Below are 18,070 nucleotides of genomic sequence, written 5' to 3'. Positions count from 1 at the left end.
ATGAGTGGGTTATGATCACTTACAAATACAATTATTATTTCTATTATTATCATGTGAGCAAGTAGAACTTGATTTGCTGTAGGAATAGGAAAAGTAGACCCATTCAACCTAAAGAGGTTTCAATCCAATTCACATAATAATCACACGTGTTGCTTTATCATTGACATATTATCCTCAGAGGAAAAAAAACCAAAAAGAAAAGAGAAAAGAGAGAAGGAAAGGGGAGAAAACGACACGTCCCAGAACAATGAACATGCTTGATCATGCCAACGATAACCGTTTAAAATTATAATCCCATACACTTGTCACGATTGTAGGGCAGTAGCATAGTTTACAATAATGACCACTGAGAAAACCAGAGAACGCTGCCCAAAAACCAAAACCGAAAACAGCAAACTCTCCGGCCCCCTGGTTTTTGACATCACGGTCTCAGACCATCGCCTTGAATTTGCCTCTACAAAACGTCATGTCTCCCACAATTTCGAACACGCCTTCTCCTTTCTTCTCCTCATAAATAGCATCTCATCCAATCCCATCAAAGTATCCATACGCCTTTCAACTTGGCCTCCGCTCTCCTTTTCTGGTTTGATCTCTGAAACTCACACAACAAAGGCAGGTCTTCGCTTTGAGATTTCATTATGTCTAACCCTAAGTTAACTCGAATCCCAAGCATGAGGGAGAGGGTGGAGGACACTCTCTCTGCTCACCGTAACGAACTCGTTTCCCTTCTCTCCAGGTTCGTTCTACTTCTCTCTGCATACTCTGTTTTGTTTCTAAAAAATGTGGGAAAATATACTCTCTCTTTTTTTTTTTTTTGCCTTTTTATGTTCTTTAATGAAGGATGAGATCACGATGCTTCTGATCAATGCGTTCACGAGTTCTCGTTTCTTTTCTTTCTTTCTTTTGTTTTCGGTGCTTGCATTTTCTTTTTTCCACCTTTCTCGTCAGCCTAACAAAGGGTTAGATCATGTTGGATAGTGACAGTTTTTTGCATTTTTCTGTCAGACCCTGTCGTTTGTTTGTGAGTTTTGAGGATTTGATTGAATCAGTATTGGTTGGTTGTTGGGTTTGAAGGTACGTGGCTCAGGGTAAAGGGATTCTGCAACCGCATACCCTGATAGATGAGCTTGACAATTGCATCGGTGACGATGAATCCAGGCTACACCTCCGGGATGGTCCTTTTAGTGAGATCCTCAAATCTGCACAGGTGAATTTTCTCTTCTGAGCCCTGTCTGTTTACAAAGAACCAGTTTTTGTCACTCAAATCCAGTTTTTTTTTTTTTTTTATTTTCCAGTTTCTCTTACCTCTTATGGGAAGCCGATGTGTTAATCTTAGCTCTAGTCTGCAGTGAATCTGTAGGAAAACAAATGGAAAAATTATTGAAGTTTTTGGTGATATTTTTTTATTCACTTTGGGAAGTCATATTCTGATTGATAAATAATCATGTTTCAGGTGGTTACCTTAGCCGATCAGCTGTTTTTAAGTACATGCTTTTATTGTTAGAAAAACTTGTTTTACTTTTGAATAGTTTCAACGCATCGTCATGTTCTCTATTAATATACTGGCTAAAAACTTCTTTGTAAATTAATTTTTTTTCTTTGGGGGTTTGGTAATGTTAAGAAAGAGAAGCAATTTTTTAGAGTACCAAGGCCAACCCGATGCTGAAATTATGGTGAGCCTAGACGAAACTTTAGCGGGGAATGATCTCTTGGAAGCTGTTAAAAAGTAAAAATGCTGTCCTTATTTTTGTGAATTTTGTTCTTAAGAGTATTTGTCATATCATCAAGTTATATGAGACCGCTAATCTTTTTCACTTTATATAAAAAAAGGAGGTTTATTTTGGTGACAGGAAGCCATAGTTCTGCCTCCATTTGTGGCCATAGCAATTCGCCCAAGACCTGGTGTTTGGGAATATGTTCGTGTTAACGTCCATGAACTCAGTGTGGAGCAACTGAGCGTGTCTGAATATCTTCACTTCAAAGAAGATCTTGTAGACCAGTAAGCAATTTCTTTACACTGAAAATTTATTATATAAAAAATAATATATTAGATTATGTATCTCTTAGCTAATAACACAACGAGTATTTCTTTATAATGTTTTGTTTTCTGTATTTGTTCTGGGTTAGGCCCAGTGACAAGTTTGTACTAGAGCTCGACTTTGAGCCGTTCAATGCAAATTTTCCTCGCCCCAGCCGGTCTTCATCCATTGGCAATGGTGTTCAGTTCCTCAACCGTCACCTTTCTTCAATTATGTTTCGTAACAAAGAGTCGTTGGAGCCATTACTTGATTTCCTCCGAGCATACAAATATAAAGGAAGTGTAAGTGTGCTAAGCAAGGGGCCTGCTCCAATGTTGATTTTATTTTCCATTAATTTCACTGTGCTATACCATAATTTTTACTTGGAAATGATCAAAACTTCAAATTTACTTTTAGTTGTTTTTCTTAAGGTGTCGTGGTGTAATATCCTTTTTTTGCGTACTGTAGGTATAATCGTATTTGGTATTATTATGCTCTGGAGTGGGAATATCTTGAAAAAAATATTCAAAATCTTTCTTGGTATGGGAAATTTGAAGAGCTATACGATTTGATTGAGGATTATGTGCAGGGGTTGATGTTAAGAGTGGAATATCTTGAAAAAAATATTTAAAATCTTTCTTCATATGGGGAATTTGAAGAGCTATACGTTTTGATTGAGGATTATAAGGGTTATGTGCATGTGCAGGCGTTGATGTTAAATGATCGGATACAGAGCATATCACGACTTCAGTCTGCATTGGCCAAAGCTGAGGAATATATTTCTAAGCTTCCGTCTGATACTCCCTATTCTGATTTTGAATATGCGTACGTTTTACATGATGTCAACTCTAAAACAATGTTTTTTGTTGGTAATTTTTTTCTGATTGGTAACATGTCAAGTCTCAATTCCATGATGTTTTCACTTTTACACTTGCATGCAGATTACAAGGGATGGGTTTTGAAAGAGGTTGGGGTGATAAAGCAGAACGAGTATTGGAGATGATGCATCTTCTCTTGGACATCCTTCAGGCCCCTGACCCATCTACATTAGAGACATTCCTTGGGAGAATACCCATGGTGTTTAACGTTGTCATTTTATCTCCACATGGTTACTTTGGGCAAGCAAATGTTCTCGGTTTACCGGACACTGGTGGCCAGGTATTCATTTTCTTTTTCGAAATAAATCATTAAAATTGAGCTGCAAAATATACATGCCCCTGCTTTTTTTTCATCTTTTGTCTAGCTCATTTGTTTAATTTTTTTCCTTCCCGTTTCATAGATTGGCGTAAAACTCTGGTTAAATTCTGTCCATGTTTTTTTTCAATGTAAAGGTTGTGTACATACTGGACCAAGTTCGTGCACTGGAGAAAGAAATGCTTCTTAGAATACGTAAGCAGGGCCTGGATATCACTCCTAGGATTCTTATTGTAAGTGTTTTTGTGCTTAGCTTTGATCGGTATACATTGTTTAGATAACCTTTCCTAATGTTCTTTTTAACATTGTACTTCTTCTACTGGTTATCCAAGGTGACGAGGTTAATACCTGATTCAAAAGGAACAACATGCAATCAGCGGCTGGAAAGAGTCAGTGGAACTGAACATGCACATATTTTGCGAGTTCCTTTTAGGTCAGAGAAAGGAGTTCTTCGTAAATGGATCTCAAGATTTGATGTGTGGCCCTACCTGGAGACCTTTGCAGAGGTAAAAGTATTTTACCTGTAAAGTGAATTACTCTTCTTATGGAGTTTTCTTGTTTTAAATCTATGCTTAACAGCTGTGGTTGGAACGTATATTTTAGATTCATTTTGTGATCGTATACATTTAAGTCCAAACTCCCTGTGAGAGAAAAAGAAATGGTGTTTATAAACATCACAGAATTAGCTTCTTTAAATAAAAGCATTATTCTTTTTTTTTGGGGGTGGGTTGTTAGGGGGGAAATGAAAGACTGGATAAAATTACATCTGGCTTGCTCAATCAGCTTTGCATGCAAATCATTTAATTATTTACAAAAAATTGACTTCTCTTAAGAGAATCTGATTAACCTTACCATTAAAGCTTGACCATTGTTACTTCATTAAGTTTTATTGATAAGCTTTATTAATGTACCATTTACCGCCCACATCGCCACGTTCTTTATTATTCAATAGCACCCTGCCACTTGGGAGTCATTGTATCCAGGCTTACAGAAATTAAAAACATTTTTGCTAATATTATTATCATTTCTGGTTGTGTTTGATCAGGATGCAGCAAGTGAACTTGTTGCTGAGCTACAGGTCATACCAGATTTTATTATAGGAAACTACAGTGATGGAAACCTTGTTGCATCTTTACTAGCTTATAAAATGGGAGTCACACAGGTTAGAAATGATTTCTTGTATTATGACAATGCAAATGAGACGTTCATGCTATTATCTGCTGAGAGGGAAATCTTATGGTAAAAAGCTTTGGTATCTGTAGTGCACAATTGCGCATGCGCTGGAGAAAACAAAATATCCAGATTCTGATATTTATTGGAAAAACTTCGAGGATAAGTACCATTTCTCATGTCAGTTCACTGCCGATCTTATAGCCATGAACAATGCTGATTTTATCATCACCAGTACATACCAGGAGATTGCAGGAACGTAAGTCTTTTTCCTTATAGTGTAGGTTCTGCTGGCTTTTGCATTGAACATTTTTTATTCAGAAAAAAACTAAATTTATTTTGTGCTTATTAATGCTCGTGGGTAACTATGTTTATAATAAGTAAGTTGCAGTATTACAATGCAACTTATAAATGTACTGTACAAACGAAATATGCTTATGCGTGGCCACCCACTTGTTTTATATATGGCCACACTTAATCATACCAAGCGTTTAAAAGAATTCTGATATTGTTATCCCTGCTTAATAATTTGACATAGTTTGGAAAGACTGGCGATCTCTTAAAACACTATCAATTGATAATTATACAATGAGTGCATCATAGTTGCATATTACTGCTTTATGCAATGAATGCCTTGTATGAAGACCACATTAAGGACTATATGTCCTCTTCAACAGCGCCTAAGGCTAGTTAGTTCTTGAGATTCGGAAATTTTGTGTTTAACGACCCAAAAGACTCAGAACAATGGTGTAACCAGCATGTTCAAATACACCATAGAAGATAGAGGGGGAGGGGACAGGAAAAGGTGGGGGTCATGTTGTAGGAAACTTAATTTTTTTAAGATAGCGATGGGATCCAACTCTACACCATGACATATCTTGCTTCTTCCTTGCCCAATTCCAATGTTCATTTGGTTAAGATGTACAGCAAACAGATGGATTCATTTGGCAGAAAAAGGCGCGGCCTGAAGTCCATTCAGTTTATAATTTATTCAAAATGCTCAAAAAAATTGACACTTTCCAGGGTTTGGTCAACTTGCATGTATCTTAAAATTTTTGTATGAAGATACTGTTTATATTGGTATTCAGGGTGTTCTTCCACCTAGGAAAAAGATTTCTTAATCTATTTGTTGATATAAAAGCTCAATGGTATTGATTTAATATAATTTGTTGTGTCTATTCCTTTTGTTTTGTTGGAATTATGTTTATTTTAGTCGGGTATCAATCATGGTAATTAAATTTTCCCGACTTCACTTTTATAACAAGGCTGATTCAAGCATTAGCACTGCATTTGTAAGTTGAAAAATTGATTATGGAACTTAGTGATTCTTCCTTGATACTTAGTGTTTTTTATGGTCTGACCCTTAATGGTGCTTGTTAGATCAGGTGTTTCATTTGTATTCTTTTATTTCAGGAAAAATACCGTTGGCCAGTACGAGAGCCACACAGCTTTCACTCTTCCAGGGCTGTACAGAGTTGTTCATGGCATTAATGTTTTTGATCCAAAGTTCAATATTGTCTCTCCTGGGGCAGATATGGGTATCTATTTCCCATATTCTGACAAGGAAAAAAGACTTACAGCACTACATGGTTCCATTGAAGAATTGTTGTATGATCCTGAGCAGAATGACGAGCACATGTGAGTCTTCTTCATTCTACGCCTCTTTTCCTTTTACAATAATATTATAAAAGGAAAAATCTTTATGAAAGAAGTAAATTCATCTGACAAATGATTCACAAGAATTCTGTTTCTCGGACCTAGATGTAGAGCATCAATCCCAGTTGAGGGATCCAGAAGGAACATGGCAAGATAATTGGTTTTTCCACATTGAACGCAGGAGGCACAGTATATTTCCATTTTCTTTTTATAATCTACATCATTTGGACTTCTAAATTTTGAGATCAGGTCCATCAGCTGTGAGTTATGGTTAACTAAATCAGCAAATGTGTATGAAGCAGCTTGTCAAAAGTTCTACCCCTTACTCAAATATTCTTTTTAAACTAGGAAAGAAAATGCTCAACCAAGGGTAAAAGATAAATCTTAAGGTTCTTTGTGAAGCCTATATTCATAGCGGTGATAGAAAATTTGACTCAATACAGATTGTAGACATTGCATTCTTTCAGGTCATAAATTGTTAACTGTAGAGATCTGTTAATAAAACTTGTAGCATGGGTAATGGTAGGTGGTATACAACTTAGCTAAAACTTATACCATTTACATAGTTCTATTTATAGAGCTTCTTGACACAGGTTATGGTGGATATTAGACCATAAACACTAATTTTTCTGTGAATCGTGCAGTGGTTTGTTGAATGATCGATCGAAGCCCATAATTTTTACCATGGCAAGGCTGGACCGTGTGAAAAATGTTACCGGGTTGGTTGAACTGTATGGTAAGAGCACCAAACTGAGGGAACTGGTAAATCTTGTTGTGGTTGGTGGCTACCATGACTCAAATAAGTCCAAAGACAGAGAAGAAATTGCAGAAATTGAGAAGATGCATGCTCTTATAAAGAAATATAACTTAGAAGGTCAATGTCGATGGATATCAGCCCAAATGAATCGAGCACGCAATGGTGAGCTATATCGCTACATAGCAGACACAAAAGGTGCTTTTGTTCAGGTATAAAGTCCTTGTGGTCTTCTCTATTGAATTACAATTCTCGTGGCTTTATGCTAAAGTGCGCATTTCTCTAATTTGCAGCCTGCTTTTTATGAAGCATTTGGACTTACAGTTGTAGAGGCAATGACTTGTGGCCTTCCAACATTTGCCACTTGCCATGGTGGTCCTGCTGAGATTATTGAGCATGGTGTATCAGGGTTTAATATTGATCCATATCATCCTGACCAAGCTGCAGCTCTTATGGCGGATTTCTTTCAGCGATCCAAGGAGGATCCAAGTCACTGGCATAAAATTTCTGATGGGGGACTTCAAAGAATTTATGAAAGGTTTGTGTTTCTTGCTGAAATTGATACTTCCTTGGGGATGTAATAAATGAGGCTTACAGAGCAAATTATAATTTTATAGGTATACGTGGGACATTTATTCCGAAAGGCTAATGACATTAGCTGGAGTTTATAGTTTCTGGAAGCATGTTTCAAAACTAGAGCGGCGTGAGAATCGACGATACCTCGAGATGTTCTACATTCTCAAGTTCCGTGGTTTGGTGAGTACTCTAAGACTTGCTCTAAGTTGTTAACGCCTAGAAATTCTGTGAAAGGCATGGGCATATAAGTATTAGGGCTGTAATCCAGTTGAATATTGAATATTTAAATACAGTTTGTTTAATTTTGTATAGTACAAGACCAGAGGCTGCAGAGCTTGTGTTCATCACCAAGTTACTCAATCTTATTTTTTTTCGAACAAGTTGGAGCATTTCTTGCGCTATTTGATTAATTAATTATTTTCCTTTTTGATTGGTTATTAATTTACTATTCTCTTGTTAGATTATACTCTTCGTTAATAAAAATCTATCAGTCAAGCTTGATTTGTTCACGAACAACTCACTTCACTTACATTTCGAATTATAACTATTACTCCATGAATGTTCATGAAGTGGTATAAAGCATGAACATCAGGTTTTATGGTTCAACAGCTTTTATTTGTATTATATATATAGTGCTAAATATGCTTGATATGCAAGTAACTTTTTCCATGGTTTAACTTGTTTCAGGCAAAATCTGTCCCTAGGGTGAGCGATGACCCACGCTAAAGAACGAGTCAAGCTGTTCATGAAGTCGTAACGTTACACGTACGCATTGAATAAAGTTCTCTTCGTGTGTTGAATAATTTGTAAATTCATCAACCTGTTTGGGTGCATGTGTAACAGCACATGTATTAAACTCTGAAGCGTTTTTCTATGTGAAACTTGGCATTTCTTTGAACGTTGGGAGTGAAATCCAGTATTGTAGCTGTCGTGTGTTGAATTGATTTGCCAGCAAGGTCCTTTTTGTGCACTCTCCCGTTGTTCCTAACAATGCTGCCTGCCAAAAGACCTCATTTTAATTGATACTGAACATTGTGAAAACAAAACAGGAAATGTACCTTCATAAATGGTTTTGTATGTCTATAACATAATATGCATGTGTTGGACTTGAAATAAGTTGACTTGAATATGAGTGTATTTATACATCAGGAGTTATCAGAAAAGCCACGCTTTCAAGTGTTCAAGACAAGACTGGAGGAATGTCTTTCGGTTCCTCAGGCTCCGATACCTCTTCCCCTAGGGTTTCAGACCACACTGTGTGTATACATACTGGGGTTGCCTCTTTTTCTTTTTGTCAGAAAGTCTCAGTCCTGACATCTCTGCCACCCCTGACAGGACTGCTAAAACCAGCTTTTTTGACCACGGGACCCACATCCTCCCACGATATCACATGCTCTACAAAATCTTTTTGCTCGATCCGATCCTCCCCTCCCCTCCCCTCCTTTTCCTTACTTCCAATGGTCAAAAACTCGAACCCCCCAACCCTTGTATATTCGCTGACAATCCCTTATAAACAACAATCACTTTCAGTTATACATACTTCTTCTAGCTAGCCCAACAAAAAATAAATAAATAAAAGTTGAGCTTAACTTCTAGCTACATTTCGTTAGTTTCTAGAGCAGGCCATCCAAATAAGATACCCTGGCCTATACAAACATTTTTTATCTTCTGTGGAATCAACTTGATCATCCCTCTCTTTCCCCTCCCGTCCTACTTTTTCTTCTGTGGAAGCAACTATGAAATGTAGCTGATGCTTTATTTATTTCATGTAGAGATTATCTTACTGACTGCCAAAAGACAACTGGATACAAAAGTGGAGCACCATAATAAATCCAATACAAATTGCCCACTTAAGCCGCTTGATCAGTCTATCGATGTGTTTTAGATACAAGCATGACAGATTTGAGTAATCACTCCACCAATTAGGAATCATCAGATTATATTTTATCGTTCTAAATTTTTTCCTTTGAAAGAAATAGAAAAGTTGCTTCGGCTTCTCCTTCAATCGAATACAGGGGCAGTAGTACGTGTTGTGTCTAGCCATGATTCTAATTACAAACAGCTGCTGCGATTGATTTGGTAGATCGAATGACAACATCATAACTTAGTTCTTGGAACAGGAGGCGTGGGCAATCCAGGAGGTGGGGCACGACTCATTTTCATGGTTTGAAATGAAGAAAATTTTATTAGAAAGTAAGGAGGGGTTAGAAATTAGCAGGAAGTTAAACACAAGAGGACAGATTACGAGTCCCCAAAATGGACTAACATCCTTAAAAAGCAACGCATTGAACAATGCTATTTTGATTTTAAAGTCCAGAGTTTACACACGTAAATGCCGTTGCTGGCACGATGGAAGAAAACTGCCAATAACAGTACTGTATTAAATAATATCCACCCCTTGACCGTTGTGCTTTCAAAGGTTTGGGGCTCGAGCAGTCTTGAGACTATAACCAGTTTACCATGTGCACCACCAGAGGAATACAGAGACTTGCAACTACTTGTAGTAATAGAAGTAGCAATTAAAACAGACACCTAGGAAGCTAGAGTTAGTAAGGATCTCTAGAGCTGGCCAAATGAATGAGCAAGATAAGCCAGTGTGCCTACAAGGGGTGCGTTAATGTAAGTTGATGGCTCCGACTGCTCGTAGTCGGATCGCTGATCTGGAAACCTATCATTCTTGTCGGGCCCACCCACAACTGCACCCACCAGGATGTTTGGGTTGGGGGTTTGCGATTTCATGAAGTTGAAGCCTGAGGAGCACTGGATCTTGGCTGGGTGTGAAGCAATCGATGGCAGTGATGAGCCCCTGTGGTGTATCCTTCGTGGGTACCTTGGACCATACCCCACCATGTAGGACATTTTCAATGGGTTGTCTCCGAGTAGGTAGTCCACCTGCACAAGCAATTATAAGTTACGGAAAATGTAAACTAACAAGTAAACAAGAGAGGAATGGCATTTATGGCATATGATAAGGGTACCTGTTGTTTGGCTAGGGTCCGGAGCCTCTTTGGGGTGACAGTGATTCCACCACAATCAACGAACCGGCGGGCAGACGTTAAGTACTTGGCATAGGCTAAGAGCAGGAATGAAGTGGAGGTCACGTACTGCATATTGGTATCACTCATCTTGAACAGAAGTCCACCTACTTGGATTTCAAGCACAAAAAAACAAAAGTAGCCGTTAGAAAAAAAGGACCACTCTTTGGAGGGGAGAGAGAGAGAGAGAGAGAGAGACCTGGGGTGTATTTGGTTGATGAAAAACGGGCCCCTGGAATGATAGAACATATGAAATTATCTGCATGACCCTTGTAGTCGTGTAGGGATTGAACCTTTTGGACTAGAAATGCCTGAAAATGTAGAAGTTTCAATATAGAACACTTCAATGGCTTATTAATTGTAAAATTAGAGTTAAAAAGCAAGTGATCAGGGACCTTAGAGAGAAGAATTCTCGCTCCAACATGCTTGTTATCCCAACCAAAGAAATTATCGAAGTCTGCAGCCCCAAGGGTCTGTCCATTAACTTGAATGTAGCTGAGGTAGGCCGGATTCTTGGTGGCCTTGTGCAGCCATGCAGCACCCCACAACAGCTCATCCTAGCATATTTTGAGATGGCCAAAAAAGCTTAATTTCACCAACCTTTACGGAAACAATATTTAAAGGTTGAAGGATGACAAAGTTTACCTGATAACCAGAGTAAGAGCAATAGAAGGGGCACACGAAGTTCTTCAACCCGTTACTGTAAGAGCCTCTGTACTTATCAGCAAACTCGAACACCTAGACCGGGAAACGAGTGTTATGATAAACTTGGGGAAACTTTTTTTTTTTTAATTATTATTTTTTTTTTTATCTAATTAGAGGCTTACCCTTATTGCCCTTATGGCCAAAAGCCGGGAGTATGCTGGGTCACTTCTTCTGAAAACCAATGAAGCGGCTGCAAGAGCAGCAGCTGTTTCACCTGCCACATCAGAACCAGGGGTGTTTTTATCGATCTTGAACACACTTCTCGGGGTATCCATGTCTTCAGGCCTCTCCCAACAAGCGTGGTCCTTGTTAGCGTCACCCACCTGCCAAACACACCACATATCAACCCCAGCCTCCTCTTATCTAGCCGGAATCAAATGTCCCAAATGCATCCCCAAAACCCAAAATGCCCATTTGCTAAGACAAAAAGAAGCAGAAATGTGACGATGCGGAGCAGATAATACAAACCTGGACATAAATGGTGTCTGGATGTGCAGTCGCTTTGAGAAGGTAATCAGTAGCCCAGCGAATGGCTTCTTTGGCATTCTGCAACTCACCTTTCATTAACCCACCAAACTCAATAACACTCCATGAAAGCATAGTGGTGGTGAAAGCCATAGGGAACCCAAACTTCACATTGTCCCCAGCATCGTAGTACCCTCCAACCAAATCAACCTGCATTTCAAGACACAAAAATGAGCAAAACCCACTTCCACATTTCCCACAATGTGACGAAGAGAAGCTTAAAAACAGAGGTATTCAGAGATAAAACAGAAGGTGGTGTTAATTACATGCATAGCTGAGCCATCTGAGAGCCCAGAGTTCCTCCTCCAAGTGATCCTCTGGTTATAAGGGAGCTTCCCAGACCTTTGGCCTTCAAAGAAGAGGATTGATTTGGTGAGAGCATCTCTGTAATTGTGACTGGCAAAGCGAGGGTGGCGGTGGTGGAAAGGGAAGTTATGGTGGGCAGGAAAGGCATTGCAGAGCACAAAAGAGAGAATGAAGCAAGGAAGGAGAAGAACAGTGAACGAGAAAATGGAAAGAGCCATTTGGGCTGCCCAAGGCAAACAACCAACCAACCAACCAACGAACAACCTACCTGCAAAGCCGCACTGTGAAACGAAGTCTCCTCCTCTGCCACTCTATTTATAAAGCAAAAGCTGCCTCTACGACTTACGGCTTCGCTACAACAATAATTAGCTCCACATCCTCCAACAGGGTTTAGCTCAAGAATAAATATTGATAGAAGATATTGTTGGGAATAATTATTTTGTACATATAACGTGATAATATTTAAATTATATATCTTTTAAATTTAAAATAAAAAAATTAAAAATTAAAAATAGTTATGAAGTGAGTACAAAGTGTGTATTGTTACGTTAACTTCTCTCTAATATTATTTTATTTTTTTAATAATTAAAAATATCAAAAAAAAAAATTTATAACTAACGTACGCCCAGCGGTAACGCTGGCGGCCGCTAGCACCATCCTTAAATAATCAGTTTTACTTGTCTGAAAATGAGTACCCCTGGGGATTTTATTGGTTTATTTCAGTACTGTAGACTGCCCTTCTAAAGACCAAAGTCGGGGGCTATCATGTTATGTCAATTCAGGATTGCCTTTGCCTTGAAACCAGGACATCCAGGGGCATTAATGACCAAGCCTTATAGATCACATGGCAATTTTAATTACACCCATGCTAACATTGAAGTTTTGCTAAACAGTCCAATTTGGCCGTCACGTGTCGCCAATGATAGGTCCTTTTCTTGGACCTTCTTGTAAAGTATGGTATCCAGGTCATGCAACTGCATGTTCTTATGCACAGTTCCTGCAAGGGAATGTTTTTGCATAAAATAAAAAGAAAATGGACACCATATCTATTTTCTTTGTTTGAAATATTGAAATGTGTATGATATTAGCACTAAAAATAGTGTTGAAAAGAAATAATGATGGAATAATACAAGATCATCTAACCGATGCTTTTTCCATCAGTAAAATATCAGTACTGAGGCAGTTTGAGATTTCTCTCTCAACTCTCTAAGCGAGGCTATTTTTACATATTGAGATGATTTAGATGATCTATAAATAATAATGAACCACTTACCAAACACAACCTCAATCTTATAGCTTCTCAATTCCATTCCCTCGCAACCCACCCACTTCAACGCGTTGCCATGCCACCATCACATCATCGCCCTGCAATCCTCTTGAGATAATATACTAATAGTCTTCTTCTTGTTTTTTTTTTTTTTTTTTCCTTCGATCTCTTTCTTCCTTTAAACCTTGGTCATTTTCTTTTGTCTTGGAGGTAATGGCTAATGCTAAACCCGATCTTGTAAACTATTTTTTTTAAACTTTTCCACTAGCTTTACTTCTTTTAGAATCTTATATGTTGTTTAATCGTGTTTCATCTCAAGTCTATGCTTTTACACTATATTTGTTAGCTATAAGTCTTTTTATTAGGTTTTGATCTGTTGTGAGTATTGTTTGAAATATCAAACTCATTTTCGACCTTTCGGTTCTAGTCATATAGTTGAAAAAGATCATATTTATCTCATTATTGACTCAATCTTTTGGTCTATTATTAGTCATGTGTTAGCTTTGGCATGTTATTAACTCATTGTCGACCACATCTCTATATTTGATGATCTAGCTACCGGTTACTTAATCGCCAACGACACTTTCATCATCTCATTGGTGTCCAATACACCGATTTGAATGTTGTAACTTAATTTTAAATTCAAGATTTAAAAGTTATTTACTTTGAGTTTGAGGGATATTGTTACAAATAATATCCAATTACAAGTGACAAATTTTCATAATGATTAAGATTTTTAACTTATCTCATCTTTATATAATTCTCCTATATATAAATACATATACTTTGTATTCAATAGAATAGTAAAGATATAGCCATCAAAATTTATCTCGATCATTTTCCTCTCTCCTCTTTTTTTCTATTATATTTTATATTCTATCATGCTTATTATGCAGATATATATTTTGAGATTATACATTTATAAAAAAAAAAAGAGTAGTCTAGAAGGCTGGTACGAGGATGAGTAATGTTACATATAATCGTGGAGTGCGCAAGCGCCGTACAGTCGTTTTGAAATAGAGTAGGGTCTACTATAAAAAAATTATTATTTTTCTACGTGGATCGCGTATTTATTTACTTTTTTCAAAGTGATTACACGGTACTTACACACTCACGACTGTAACTATCATTTCTCTTTGAGGATTAGATGGCAGCGACTTACTATTGAGTTATGTACGAGTTAGTACTCAAGGATGCTTGAAACTTAATTTTACGAGTAACAAAATGCCAAATTTACGCATGCACTAGATAGATCTCTTCCCTAAAGTAAAATGGGAATCATGAATCATGATGATGTGTGTGCATGCTCCAAGTACGTTGGAACTGAGCTTATAAAATAGAGCTAGCTCTTGCCCCCAATTCGAGGCATACAGTAAGAAAGTTGAGTCTCGAGTGAATCATCGAAACGAGATCATGAACATGATGAAGATGAACAAGAACAAGAACATGAAGAGCAAGAACATGGGTCCGATGCTTGTATTCAGATTTCAGATCTGCTGTCGGAGAAAGATGCGAACATAAAACATGTAGACGATATTGAAAAAATCAGTGAGTGCAATGAGTCATTCACTAAAGGGTCAATAAAGGCCCATGCACATGCAGATACAGATCGATGTAATATTACAATTGGAATGGAGCGCTGAATCAGAGCTATACATAAGGATAAAGATTGGGAACATTTCTGATCCCTATTGTCTGCATTATCCACATTCACGTTACTCTCTCTCTTAGTGAATGGAATGATTACACGTGCAGTACCTTTTTTGAGAAATTAAGTGTTATATGTTTGCATTAAACAAAACCTTAATGACCACAAAATAGTAATGTTTTGCATAAACGTCGTGCAGTCGTATTGAAAAAAAATGAGATTTATTATTAAAAAATTATTATTATTTTTTTATATAGATTTTATATTTATTTATTTTTTTAAATGATTATACGATATTTATACACTCACAAATACAACTATTATTTCTATATATATATAATTGATTACTGCAGGGTAGTTCATGGCAGTTAAAAATAATTAATAATAGTTTATGACTGTGAGTTAACGTATAATTAATCCTGGCTCTGCTAGATATATAATATATAGCTAATACAAATAATTGTCATTTCATCTTGAATATCGAACCTAATGATAGTACTTATCTAATTTGAAACTATAATTTAAAATTAGTACTTAATTATTAAAATTCGAATGATTATTGGTCAATTAAATTTAATCAATGGATCATATATATATAATCATGCAACGTACGGTCTAGATCGATCAAGCAATTAGATCTTTAATCTCAAGCGCGTCATCACGATGCCACAAAAGTACCCTATGCAAACCATATCCAAGTCCATACACACATTCGATTAATGTACGCCCCTAAACACATGCTTTGAAGCAATAATAATATGGAGAATAAGAGCACTGGCATTGGTTTAGATAAAGCTTTGTTAATATGCCACTTTTTAATTTTTTACCAATCACTCGAAATTTAAATTTCATATTGGATTAGTAATATCACTCTTTCTAATAATAAAATATTATTTTTTATTCAAATATCTACTTTTTTAATGCATTTATTTATTTATTTTTAAATATTTATTTATTTTCATTTTCATAATTTTCAATAATCTATGCATCAAAATACATAAAATCCATCTATTAACCTAAAATTTGAGGAAGAGAACAAAAGAGGTGCTACAAATTAGACAAATCTAACCATAACTACCAAGACCCTCGAGAAGATGGAAATGGTGTTCAAGAATCAAAACCAAAGAGAGAAAATAAGAATATTATATTATTTTTCTCATAGACACTTCTCAATAAATACGCTGAACCATTATGATTAAAGTCAAGTTTGCTTATTCAGGACTAGTTTGAATAGTGAAATGTGATGAAATAAGATGAGATGATATAGTTTTAAATGAGTTGAATAAAATATTGTTAGAATATTATTTTTTAATGTTATTATTATTTTGAAATTTGAAAAATTAGAATTGTTTATTATATTTTGTGTATAAATTTGAAAAACTTATAATAATGAGATGAATTGAGATGGTTTCTGTATCCAAACGAGTCCTCAATGTTTATTTCAATGTAGATGAAAATGAGGATAACTTAGATAAAATATGGCTAAGTTAAACAAATGACTATTCTAATACCATTGCTCTATATTAATAAGAGACTTCTTTTAGAGCTCGTTAAAAGCTTTTTGAAATTACTTCACTTCCCGACTTAAAATACAGTACGTAGACACACATATACATGCACACTAGTGAGTAGTGTGAACTTCAAGCTATATATCTTGGCAGGATATCACTCATCAATCAAAGTCTTCCCATATATGCCAAAGTTGCCCATCGTGATTATGGGAGATTTATTTGTACATGGTTTCCTTTTTATTGTAAATTCATTAATTCGTTTAATTATATACATTCCATAACAATTATATAAAGCAATACAATTCACCAACGTAAAGTAAGGTGGATTTAAAACATTCTCATGGTATCAAGAGCATACCTAGATTAACCTCCTTCGATCCAAATGGCCTCTGATTCCGCACCCACCCTCATTCCCTTCAACACCATGATTCACATGGTCACCATTAAACTATCATCATCCAACAACTACCTCTTCTGGAAGAGTCAACTTCTTCCCTTTCTTGAGAGTCAAGATTTGCTCAGTCACGTTGATGGCACCATTGTGCCACCACCTCAATTTGACCCACCAACCTCCCAGACACCAAACAACAAATACCTGGCATGGAAGGCCATGGACCAGCGCTTGCTCAGCCTTCTTCTCTCCTCCCTCATGGAGGAAGCTATGGCCGAAGCTGTAGGCCTCTCCACTGCTCGAGAGGTGTGGCTTGCCATGGAAAACATCTTCAGCCACCGCTTGAAAGCACGAGAACTCCGCCTTAAGGATGATCTCCAGTTGATGAAACACAAAACTTGTTCTGTTGCCGCGTATGCCCGTGCCTTCAAGACAGTTTGTGACCAGCTCCATGCCATTGGTCGGCCTGTTGATGGCACCGATAAGGTGCACTAGTTCCTCCGTGGCCTAGGGCCTGATTTTTCAAGCTTCTCCACCGCTCAAATGGCCCAAACCCTTCTCCCCTGTTTTTCAGATTTAACCTCAAAGGCCCAAATCCATATTCACGTCCGAGCCCTATAAAGTAAGGGGCCCGATTCTAGATCCGAAGTAGCAGCAGCCACCGAAGAAGGAGCAGCTTATGACTTTGAAGCAGTAGGATATGCCTTTTCTTTCCATTATGTACTTCGGGAGCTAGGAGTGGGGAGGAATCCCAGTAGTGGAACCTAATCAATTGACATCGGAGATGGAACAGAACCCGACTCTTATCAGATTCTCCTTTCCCTTATATTATAGTTTAAACTCGCTTAAGAGCTCTTAATCAAATATGCTATGCTAAGTAGGTTGATGGACAGAGACAGAGGTCGACTTTAATCATATGCCTGCTCGTCGTGGAACTCTTTCTGGATTTCGATCTGGAAGAGGACGACCACTAAGATTGATACTCTGAAGAAAGGGATGGTTGGGAGGGGGTCGGATTTGTAGTATGAAAGGCCTACACGTCTTGGGATATTCGTGCGGATCCAATGTTGTTAGACGTGTCTCCAAGAGGGACAACAGAGATATGTATGATATCAATTCTTGTACTTTCCTATCGTCCAGTCTGCCACTTATGGGTCGTTCATTCAAGGGGTCAGTTGGAAACAAATTTCGCTTGGCTAGCAAGAAAACTAAAGCTCAATCCTGTCTGGATGGCAAACAAAATAGAATTCACTAATTGCAATATGCCTGCATAAGACAAAGCTCTGCTAGCCCAGCTCCTTGCCTTGGCAACAA

The 18,070-nt window shown here is 37.3% G+C and overlaps 2 protein-coding genes across 3 annotated transcripts; one reads left to right on the top strand and one right to left on the bottom strand.

Annotated features, from left to right (window-relative positions):
* Nucleotides 1-358: 358 nt before the first annotated feature.
* LOC121260419 (sucrose synthase 2) lies at nucleotides 359-8,263 on the top strand. Of its 2 annotated transcripts, XM_041162280.1 has the most exons (15): nucleotides 359-736; nucleotides 1,075-1,207; nucleotides 1,851-1,999; nucleotides 2,128-2,320; nucleotides 2,725-2,843; nucleotides 2,960-3,176; nucleotides 3,350-3,445; nucleotides 3,545-3,718; nucleotides 4,258-4,374; nucleotides 4,475-4,641; nucleotides 5,796-6,020; nucleotides 6,683-7,004; nucleotides 7,086-7,330; nucleotides 7,410-7,548; nucleotides 8,056-8,263. In XM_041162280.1, the coding sequence occupies exons 1-15, from the start codon at nucleotides 639-641 to the stop codon at nucleotides 8,092-8,094; spliced, it is 2,433 nt and encodes an 810-aa protein (XP_041018214.1). In that variant the 5' UTR covers nucleotides 359-638; the 3' UTR covers nucleotides 8,095-8,263. The 2 variants fall into 2 exon arrangements, with proteins under 2 accessions (XP_041018214.1, XP_041018215.1); XM_041162281.1 differs by lacking the exons at nucleotides 359-736; nucleotides 1,075-1,207 and adding an exon at nucleotides 1,710-1,726.
* Nucleotides 8,264-9,640: 1,377 nt separating this feature from the next.
* Nucleotides 9,641-12,265, bottom strand: LOC121260418 (endoglucanase 17). Its single transcript, XM_041162279.1, has 8 exons — nucleotides 11,900-12,265; nucleotides 11,577-11,783; nucleotides 11,231-11,431; nucleotides 11,049-11,141; nucleotides 10,799-10,960; nucleotides 10,603-10,714; nucleotides 10,347-10,510; nucleotides 9,641-10,260 (listed from the first exon to the last, which is right to left on the bottom strand). Exons 1-8 carry the CDS (start codon nucleotides 12,155-12,157, stop codon nucleotides 9,928-9,930), a joined length of 1,530 nt encoding a protein of 509 aa, XP_041018213.1. The 5' UTR covers nucleotides 12,158-12,265; the 3' UTR covers nucleotides 9,641-9,927.
* Between the last annotated feature and the right edge of the window lie 5,805 nt (nucleotides 12,266-18,070).

The sequence above is a fragment of the Juglans microcarpa x Juglans regia genome, chromosome 4D (assembly GCF_004785595.1).
Source record: "Juglans microcarpa x Juglans regia isolate MS1-56 chromosome 4D, Jm3101_v1.0, whole genome shotgun sequence".
NCBI classification, from domain to species: Eukaryota; Viridiplantae; Streptophyta; class Magnoliopsida; order Fagales; family Juglandaceae; genus Juglans; species Juglans microcarpa x Juglans regia.
This window is presented reverse-complemented; position numbering and strand designations above follow the sequence as displayed.

What these genes read in the sequence shown, in the direction of transcription:
- LOC121260419 (XM_041162280.1), top strand. Translation starts at nt 639, where the DNA reads ATGTCTAACCCTAAGTTAACTCGAATCCCAAGCATGAGGGAGAGGGTG. An exon ending in CATACAAATATAAAGGAAGT is followed by an intron (nt 2,321 to 2,724) that starts GTAAGTGTGCTA and finishes GTGCATGTGCAG; the next exon opens with GCGTTGATGTTAAATGATCG. An exon ending in CTTCAAAGAATTTATGAAAG is followed by an intron (nt 7,331 to 7,409) that starts GTTTGTGTTTCT and finishes ATAATTTTATAG; the next exon opens with GTATACGTGGGACATTTATT.
- LOC121260418 (XM_041162279.1), bottom strand. Translation starts at nt 12,157, where the DNA reads ATGGCTCTTTCCATTTTCTCGTTCACTGTTCTTCTCCTTCCTTGCTTC. An exon ending in TGGCCATAAGGGCAATAAGG is followed by an intron (nt 11,142 to 11,230) that starts GTAAGCCTCTAA and finishes TTCCCGGTCTAG; the next exon opens with GTGTTCGAGTTTGCTGATAA. An exon ending in GGACCCTAGCCAAACAACAG is followed by an intron (nt 10,261 to 10,346) that starts GTACCCTTATCA and finishes TTGCTTGTGCAG; the next exon opens with GTGGACTACCTACTCGGAGA.